The sequence below is a fragment of the Polyodon spathula genome, chromosome 14 (genome assembly GCF_017654505.1).
Source record: "Polyodon spathula isolate WHYD16114869_AA chromosome 14, ASM1765450v1, whole genome shotgun sequence".
Lineage (NCBI taxonomy): Eukaryota > Metazoa > Chordata > Actinopteri > Acipenseriformes > Polyodontidae > Polyodon > Polyodon spathula.
The window spans coordinates 1,200,969-1,211,009 of record NC_054547.1 but is presented as its reverse complement, the minus strand read 5'-3'; the positions used below and the strand labels follow the sequence as shown (position 1 = coordinate 1,211,009).

Below are 10,041 nucleotides of genomic sequence, written 5' to 3'. Positions count from 1 at the left end.
GCTTTGAAACAGACTTTGAAGTTAGAAGTGTAAAAAGAAAGGTTACAGGCACGTTGTAGCAATACCTGGGGACGTGTAGCGCTGTGTTTTTCAGAACCCCGCTACTTACTCTTTACTCTAACCCAGAAACTAGCTAAACCTTGCTTTGCCGGCCACTCATGCATTGGAGGTATCCCAAAACTGTTCTAAAAAATAATGGTCATTTATTTAGCATACCTTCTGATGTTATTATTTTTTTTTAAATGTTGTCTTCCAAAATATGTGCAGTAACTGTAACAGTGAGCTTAATAAATACACCAATGTGCCCATGTATTAGAGCACCCCATTGCTTCTGTAGTTCAGCAGGGTGCACATGTATTAGAGCACTCCATTGCTTCTGTAGTTCAGCAGGGTGCACATGTATTAGAGCACCCCATTGCTTCTGTAGTTCAGCAGTGTGCACATGTATTAGAGCACCCCATTGCTTCTGTAGTTCAGCAGTGTGCACATGTATTAGAGCACCCCATTGCTTCTGTAGTTCAGCAGTGTGCACATGTATTAGAGCACCCCATTGCTTCTGTAGTTCAGCAGTGTGCACATGTATTAGAGCACCCCATTGCTTCTGTAGTTCAGCAGTGTGCACATGTATTAGAGCACCCCATTGCTTCTGTAGTTCAGCAGTGTGCACATGTATTAGAGCACCCCATTGCTTCTGTAGTTCAGCAGTGTGCGCATGTATTAGAGCACCCCATTGCTTCTGTAGTTCAGCAGTGTGCGCATGTATTAGAGCACCCCATTGCTTCTGTAGTTCAGCAGTGTGCGCATGTATTAGAGCACCCCATTGCTTCTGTAGTTCAGCAGTGTGCACATGTATTAGAGCACCCCATTGCTTCTGTAGTTCAGCAGTGTGCGCATGTATTAGAGCACCCCATTGCTTCTGTAGTTCAGCAGTGTGCACATGTATTAGAGCACCCCATTGCTTCTGTAGTTCAGCAGTGTGCACATGTATTAGAGCACCCCATTGCTTCTGTAGTTCAGCAGTGTGCACATGTATTAGAGCACCCCATTGCTTCTGTAGTTCAGCAGTGTGCACATGTATTAGAGCACCCCATTGCTTCTGTAGTTCAGCAGTGTGCACATGTATTAGAACACCCCATTGCTTCTGTAGTTCAGCAGTGTGCACATGTATTAGAGCACCCCATTGCTTCTGTAGTTCAGCAGTGTGCGCATGTATTAGAGCACCCCATTGCTTCTGTAGTTCAGCAGTGTGCACATGTATTAGAGCACCCCATTGCTTCTGTAGTTCAGCAGTGTGCACATGTATTAGAGCACCCCATTGCTTCTGTAGTTCAGCAGTGTGCACATGTATTAGAGCACCCCATTGCTTCTGTAGTTCAGCAGTGTGCACATGTATTAGAGCACCCCATTGCTTCTGTAGTTCAGCAGTGTGCGCATGTATTAGAGCACCCCATTGCTTCTGTAGTTCAGCAGTGTGCATGTATTAGAGCACCCCATTGCTTCTGTAGTTCAGCAGTGTGCACATGTATTAGAGCACCCCATTGCTTCTGTAGTTCAGCAGTGTGCGCATGTATTAGAGCACCCCATTGCTTCTGTAGTTCAGCAGTGTGCGCATGTATTAGAGCACCCCATTGCTTCTGTAGTTCAGCAGTGTGCACATGTATTAGAGCACCCCATTGCTTCTGTAGTTCAGCAGTGTGCACATGTATTAGAGCACCCCATTGCTTCTGTAGTTCAGCAGTGTGCACATGTATTAGAGCACCCCATTGCTTCTGTAGTTCAGCAGTGTGCACATGTATTAGAGCACCCCATTGCTTCTGTAGTTCAGCAGTGTGCACATGTATTAGAGCACCCCATTGCTTCTGTAGTTCAGCAGTGTGCACATGTATTAGAGCACCCCATTGCTTCTGTAGTTCAGCAGTGTGCACATGTATTAGAGCACCCCATTGCTTCTGTAGTTCAGCAGTGTGCGCATGTATTAGAGCACCCCATTGCTTCTGTAGTTCAGCAGTGTGCGCATGTATTAGAGCACCCCATTGCTTCTGTAGTTCAGCAGTGTGCGCATGTATTAGAGCACCCCATTGCTTCTGTAGTTCAGCAGTGTGCACATGTATTAGAGCACCCCATTGCTTCTGTAGTTCAGCAGTGTGCACATGTATTAGAGCACCCCATTGCTTCTGTAGTTCAGCAGTGTGCACATGTATTAGAGCACCCCATTGCTTCTGTAGTTCAGCAGTGTGCGCATGTATTAGAACACCCCATTGCTTCTGTAGTTCAGCAGTGTGCACATGTATTAGAGCACCCCATTGCTTCTGTAGTTCAGCAGTGTGCACATGTATTAGAGCACCCCATTGCTTCTGTAGTTCAGCAGTGTGCACATGTATTAGAGCACCCCATTGCTTCTGTAGTTCAGCAGTGTGCACATGTATTAGAGCACCCCATTGCTTCTGTAGTTCAGCAGTGTGCACATGTATTAGAGCACCCCATTGCTTCTGTAGTTCAGCAGTGTGCACATGTATTAGAGCACCCCATTGCTTCTGTAGTTCAGCAGTGTGCACATGTATTAGAACACCCCATTGCTTCTGTAGTTCAGCAGTGTGCACATGTATTAGAGCACCCCATTGCTTCTGTAGTTCAGCAGTGTGCACATGTATTAGAGCACCCCATTGCTTCTGTAGTTCAGCAGTGTGCACATGTATTAGAGCACCCCATTGCTTCTGTAGTTCAGCAGTGTGCACATGTATTAGAGCACCCCATTGCTTCTGTAGTTCAGCAGTGTGCACATGTATTAGAGCACCCCATTGCTTCTGTAGTTCAGCAGTGTGCACATGTATTAGAGCACCCCATTGCTTCTGTAGTTCAGCAGTGTGCACATGTATTAGAGCACCCCATTGCTTCTGTAGTTCAGCAGTGTGCACATGCATTAGAGCACCCCATTGCTTCTGTAGTTCAGCAGTGTGCACATGTATTAGAGCACCCCATTGCTTCTGTAGTTCAGCAGTGTGCACATGTATTAGAACACCCCATTGCTTCTGTAGTTCAGCAGTGTGCACATGTATTAGAGCACCCCATTGCTTCTGTAGTTCAGCAGTGTGCACATGTATTAGAGCACCCCATTGCTTCTGTAGTTCAGCAGTGTGCACATGTATTAGAGCACCCCATTGCTTCTGTAGTTCAGCAGTGTGCACATGTATTAGAGCACCCCATTGCTTCTGTAGTTCAGCAGTGTGCACATGCATTAGAGCACCCCATTGCTTCTGTAGTTCAGCAGTGTGCACATGTATTAGAGCACCCCATTGCTTCTGTAGTTCAGCAGTGTGCACATATATTAGAGCACCCCATTGCTTCTGTAGTTTTGATTGGTTGTGTATATGAAATCAAACCACTGGAACTGAAAATCAAAAAATTGTCAAAATAGGCAAAATGTGATTATATAATGTTATTGTTACTTTAACAGGCCACACGTGCAATTAATAAAGATAAGAGGAAAGGAACATATAGAATGTATGATAGGTTTTAGAAGTTGTTTAAGATGCCTAATTAAAGCACAAAGTGCTGTAACATTTTCATATGTGAGTCGCTATTGCTTCTATTAGGTGATTTAAAAAATGTGCACACTACTGTACAGGTATTACTATATATGTAATAACATATATAATTAATGTATGTAATTAGGGCCAAACACTCGTACACTACCTTCCAAACTCAACCTGTCCACTAGGGGGAGCCAAGTGGATCAATGCTGTTTACCTTATGGGCTGAGAGTGTGTGAGGTTTATAATAGTTAGCCTTTGCCTTGAAACATTATCTTAAATTCAGTGCACCAAGGATTTGTTTTGTTAGAAAGCTGTGTGGTCGCAGGTTTTTGTCCTGGGCTCTTCCAGTTCAGGTCTTTGTTCCACACTATTCTTCAAGGACATAATGAATTCAAGCATAGTTAGGATTATATTTTGGGTATAGACATCATTCCATGTGAGTAACAGGGAAGAGGTTGGGCGTGAACCAGCGACCCGGCACACTGCAAGCAAGCATCTTAACCACGATGCGAAAGAGACGGACTCCTCTGTATTCATGGTTTTAAAGCTTTTAACCTCTTCTCATCTCACTGACACCGGGCAGGACAGAATCCGTAACGGCAACGCATCACACAAGACTGCCCGTTACACATGGAACAAGCAAAATAGTTCTAAAGACTTCTTCTTTTTAATAGTAGTTCATAAGTATGATATTCATTTCTTGTGTGGAAGATAAGCAGGTATTTATTTATAGGGTATGAAATACGTAATTATCTTCCCCTCTACTTGATGTTCATGTTAATCATCGGCATACAAACCAAAACTAACAACAGGCAATTAGTTGAAGGAGGAGGGTGCATTTTAGCAGCTCCGTGAAGAAGATTTTCTATAGCTCTTTGCTTTCAGGGAAAACAAAATGATCACTGCTCTGTGTAATTTAGAAAGATGAAGAATGCAAGACAGCTCAGGCTCCGTCTTAACGCCTGCTTTGTTTGCTTCGGTGAATGGACAGAACACAATGATCATTCCAGTGGGAAGCTTGTCCTGCTTCCCAGTGTTCTGCCAGTCCTTCTGAGCCATCCTAAGAGGAATAGATGGCCTCATTTTCCATGGATTAAAAACAGAATCCTTTCGAAAATAAGATCAATATCTACTGTTTACAGCCAAGGAAGCAGTGGTGTAGCCGAGTGGGAATGCTCTGGAACGCTGTGTTGTTTTCATAGGCAGCAGTGGTGTACTCATATAAAAGGCATTCTAAGTCATGTGATCACATTTCCCGCACAACTGTCTGATCCAGTCAGTAGTCCCCTTGATGCAATGAAAAGTTTTACGATTGTGGACACAAAGCCGCTGACACTCAGACACGCAAAGAAAAGCATTCTGACAAGATGGTGAAAGACACTTTTGGAAATACTTGTATAAATTAGATCGATGGATTACCTATTATATGTGTTTCAATATATAAATAAAATTAAGCTAATATAGATTGAGAATTCAAGTTTTATTATATATATATAATAAGTCACCCCCCCCCCCCCCTCTTCACAGTGTGGGGGCGCTGGTCGGCCTCTCCATTGCGGCAGTGGTGTTGCTGGCGTTTATTATCACAGTGTGTGTCCTCTGCTATCTCTTCATCTCCACCAAGCCCCACGGCAGACTAGACAACGGGCTTCCACTGCACACGCCAGGTAGGTAGAGCTGCGAATGTGCAGAGGAATAACAAGGACGCTGCACCACGAACATGTCATTACACAATTTCCAATTGCAGCATGATTGTTTTTAGTATTATTACATCTGAGGTCTAAACACATTTGCAGGCAGATTTTGTATTACATTTGCAGGTGTTGTTAAACTTGCTGGCTCTGCGCAACCTTTCTATTCCAGAATGATTTTGAACAATTATGGAATAATTGTGTTTGTCTGGGAGACGTGGTCGATCGTGTGTGTTGCTGATAGAGTTTGATTGTGTTTGTCTGGGAGGTGTGGTCGATCCTGTTTGTTGCTGATAGAGTTTGATTGTGTTTGTCTGGGAGGCGTGGTCGATCGTGTTTGTTGCTGATAGAGTTTGATTGTGTTTGTCTGGGAGGCGTGGTCGATCGTGTTTGTTGCTGATAGAGTTTGATTGTGTTTGTCTGGGAGGCAGGGTCGATCGTGTTTGTTGCTGATAGAGTTTGATTGTGTTTGTCTGGGAGGCGTGGTCGATCGTGTTTGTTGCTGATAGAGTTTGATTGTGTTTGTCTGGGAGGCGTGGTCGATCCTGTTTGTTGCTGATAGAGTTTGATTGTGTTTGTCTGGGAGGCATGGTCGATCGTGTTTGTTGCTGATAGAGTTTGATTGTGTTTGTCTGGGAGGTGTGGTCGATCGTGTTTGTTGCTGATAGAGTTTGATTGTGTTTGTCTGGGAGGCGTGGTCGATCCTGTTTGTTGCTGATAGAGTTTGATTGTGTTTGTCTGGGAGGCAAGATCGATCCTGTTTGTTGCTGTTAGAGTTTGATTGTGTTTGTCTGGGAGACGTGGTCGATCGTGTTTGTTGCTGATAGAGTTTGATTGTGTTTGTCTGGCATACATGGTCGATTGTGTTTGTTGCTGATAGATTTTGATTGTGTTTGTCTGGGAGATGTGGTCGATCGTGTTTGTTGCTGATAGAGTTTGATTGTGTTTGTCTGGGAGGCATGGTCGATCGTGTTTGTTGCTGATAGAGTCTGATTGTGTTTGTCTGTGAGATGTGGTCGATCGTGTTTGTTGCTGATAGAGTTTGATTGTGTTTGTCTGGGAGGCGTGGTCGATCTTGTTTGTTGCTGATAGAGTTTGATTGGCTGGATGGGATCAGATGGGATGGGAAGAGAATTAGTCGCTTGGTGATGGGGGTGGAGGTGGGGGTCGCATGGAAAAGACGAGTACAGGAGAGCACAGTGCAGTATTTATAATACATGTAGGGGGCAGTAGTTACATTGAAGGTAGGACTTGTCTCCGAGCCTCCTAGAACTACAGTCAGTAAAATAAACACTCATTGAACAAATGGCTGAGAAGCAGAGACTTTATTTCAGGAGGTGCAAACAAGCAGCTTAAATGTGGGAGTTGTCATTGTTTTTCATGCACGTTGCTTGAATCCCTCTGGTTCAATTTTGGGCTGTGTCTGAGCTTCATTTTCACAGCTAGTGCTTCCCCTACGTCGTCTTGATTAGACAGGCTGGCAAATTCATTCTGAATAACAAACACAGACATTCAACTTGCAGGATGGGGAGGGAATAGGCATGCACTCGATCTTCACACTGAGGTAGTACAGTTCAGAAATCATAGGCATGCACTCGATCTTCACACTGAGGTAGTACAGTTCAGAAATCATAGGCATGCGCTAGATCTGCACACTGAGGTAGTACAGCTCAAAAATCATAGGCATGCACTAGATCTGCACACTGAGGTAATACAGTTCAGAAATTATAGGCATGCACTAGATCTGCACACTGAGGTAGTGCAGTTCAGAAATCATAGGCATGCACTAGATCTGCACACTGAGGTAGTACAGTTCATAAATCATAGGCATGCACTCGATCTTCACACTGAGTTAGTACAATTCAGAAATCATAGGCATGCACTAGATCTGCACACTGAGGTAGTACAGCTCAGAAATCATAGGCATGCACCAGATCTGCACACTGAGGTAGTACAGCTCAGAAATCATAGGCATGCACTAGATCTGCACACTGAGGTAGTACAGCTCAGAAATCATAGGCATGCACTAGATCTGCACACTGAGGTAGTACAGCTCAGAAATCATAGGCATGCACTAGATCTGCACACTGAGGTAATACAGTTCAGAAATCATAGGCATGCACCAGATCTGCACACTGAGGTAATACAGTTCAGAAATCATAGGCATGCACTAGATCTGCACACTGAGGTAGTACAGTTCAGAAATCATAGGCATGCACTAGATCTGCACACTGAGGTAATACAGTTCAGAAATCATAGGCATGCACTAGATCTGCACACTGAGGTAATACAGTTCAGAAATCATAGGCATGCACTAGATCTGCACATTGAGGTAGTACAGTTCAAAAATCATAGGCATGCACTAGATCTGCACACTGAACACCATTAAATATTTCAGCAAAAGAGAATTAGCTCAAATGCCAAATATATGCAAAAATATAAAGTCATTCATTTTATAGAGAAGTACAGGCCAGAAGTGCTAGATAAACAGTGCAGGAGTGCAACGCTTCTGTCAATTCAAGCCCATCCTCAGCACACAGAAATGACTCATTACTAGATATTGTTAAAGTGTTTTGAATTACCTGGCACGCTTAATGACTAATAACCTCTCATTAGCATTATAACATTCTCATAGATTTTATTTTTTGCAAGCTTTGTTACACCTTTACTCAGGAGCTTTCCTCTGGTTCTTCAGCTGTGGATCTGAACGCTGTGGAAGGGCCGAGTCACTGTAACGCGGTGGGGGGGCCGACAGGGATCCAGAAGCACTTTATGAGTCGTAAGCTGGACTGCACCAATCAGCCACCGGACCAGGACCGTCTCTTCCAGAGGTGCTTCACAGCAACGGTCACCACCATCAACATAGAGGGGCCATCTTAAAACTGTCCAGTGCTTTCCACTGCGCGGATCGCACTTTCACATTTCAAGATACTGCTGCAGGGTCAATCCGCTTTCGTCTCTTTGATCTGGAAACAAATAAGATTTACGCAGTTTCTAAAGAAGCCCCTTACTGGTCTCATACTGGGATAAAAATCCAGCTTCTTATTCATGGAGCCACAGGAATGGTAATCACAGCAATCCAGCTTTTGATAACACCGTGTAACAAATTATTTTTATTTTTTTGTTCCTGGGTAGTAAGTGTTATTTCCTATTTGCTTATGCCTCAAAAGTATAGAAAATGGCTATTATTCCCCACAAACTTTGCTTTTGTGACCAGGACAGTGATATTTCAAAATATCACTATTTCCAATGGGAAAACGAATGTGTGTCTTTTTGTTCACATAAAGTCAGAAAAAAACAACATATGAATCCAAATTAACATGTATTTATACTAAAGTAATACAAAAATGACTACAGAAGATTTAGAAGTGAGTAGTTTTTCGAGATTTACGATTATACTATATTTACAAATTAGGAAATAACACTTAGTACCCAGGAACAAAAATTGTGTTACATAGTGTAATTCTTTTTTTTTATATTTATTGTTTTATTGTCAGGGTTTTGGTTCTGTATTAAGTGAATCCCATTGAACTTGATGTAAAGAATGCAAAATAAATAACAGGTCACCTGCTGTCTAATATAGCACAGAGATCCTTTTCCAGTGCCACTGTGCAAGCTCTGAATAGGGTGCTGTGGGATGATGAAGCGTCCTTGAAAGCAGTGTGCATTTCTCTCATTGAATTTCCACAGGTTCTGTTTCCAAATCAACATGGAGACTGTTCATTCATTCATTTATTCGGATTTTGTCAACAGTAAAAAAGCATTTAATAAAGACATTAAAAAAACACAAGGCTACTTTTTTTCTGTATTTTTTTTCTCGTTGCCTTTGAATAAATATCTGTTTAAAAACATAACTGACTTAATCTCTCCTGCTGCTGCACCATAAATCCACTTTGTATTTGTTGGTAGCAGGACACTAATGAGAAGTCTGAAAAATCTATTTTAAATACTTGCTAACTATCCTTTTTATAGGCAAAAAAAATGTTTTCTTTCATCAAGCATATAACCCTGAATAAACGGACTCCCCCAGAGTTATATAGAAATGAAAACCAGTAGCAATGCATTCGGGTGTGATGCTAATGAGATGGAAGCCAGTGTTTTTAAAGCATTGATTACCTTGCCTTTGGGCTGCTGCAACTAATTAAATTTATACAATTCTTAGTACAATTAGGCAAGTGCTTTTCCTTGGCTTGAATTGGAAACTAATTACTTACCTACTGGACCAACATTAAAAAAGAAGATCATTGTTTTTTACTTGCACTGGTGCTTTCCCAAAGGGAATGAGAGGACTGGTGCTTATGACAGGCTAATATATTTGACACAGTAATGCCTCTATGTGCAATTTGGTTTTCAGTGGATAGCACATCAGGCACAGTCATAGCCTTGAAGTTAAACTATAAGGAACGCAGGCACAGAATAGATTCATCAGAAGAAAATGTCTGTTGGACAGCAGTATTTTATATTAAGATGCTGTCATGTTTTATGTGTACAATCTCAAAATGACCTCCCAATTTCAATATATATTTAACAGTGAAATGCTTTTGACATGTTAGCATGTGTTTGGTAACTGTATCGGGAATAATCATGATCAAACAGACCTCTTGCTAGCCTTCTTGTTCTTTAATGCAGCGGCACTTTGATGGCATTCTCCCGTGCATCACACTGACCAGGCGCAACCAGGATTCACATCGTATCGCACCTGACTGGAGGTTTGTTAAGCTGCCAGACGCATGCTGGAAGGATGGTACTTTGGCACATACTGCAGGAAGCTGATAGGATTCCTGATAAATAAGTCCCAATTTGTTCTATCTTCGTTT

The 10,041-nt window shown here is 42.5% G+C and overlaps 1 protein-coding gene across 1 annotated transcript in view; it reads left to right on the top strand.

The window, feature by feature from the left end:
• The window catches only part of LOC121326963 (protein shisa-like-2A), a 9,228-nt gene extending 845 nt beyond the window's left edge, over nt 1-8,383 (top strand). The window contains exons 2-3 of the mRNA XM_041270639.1: nt 5,061-5,200; nt 7,920-8,383. Of these exons, the coding sequence (XP_041126573.1) occupies nt 5,061-5,200; nt 7,920-8,104 (325 nt within the window). The 3' untranslated portion in view covers nt 8,105-8,383. The remainder of the gene's footprint in view (nt 1-5,060; nt 5,201-7,919) is intronic.
• Nucleotides 8,384-10,041: the final 1,658 nt, after the last annotated feature.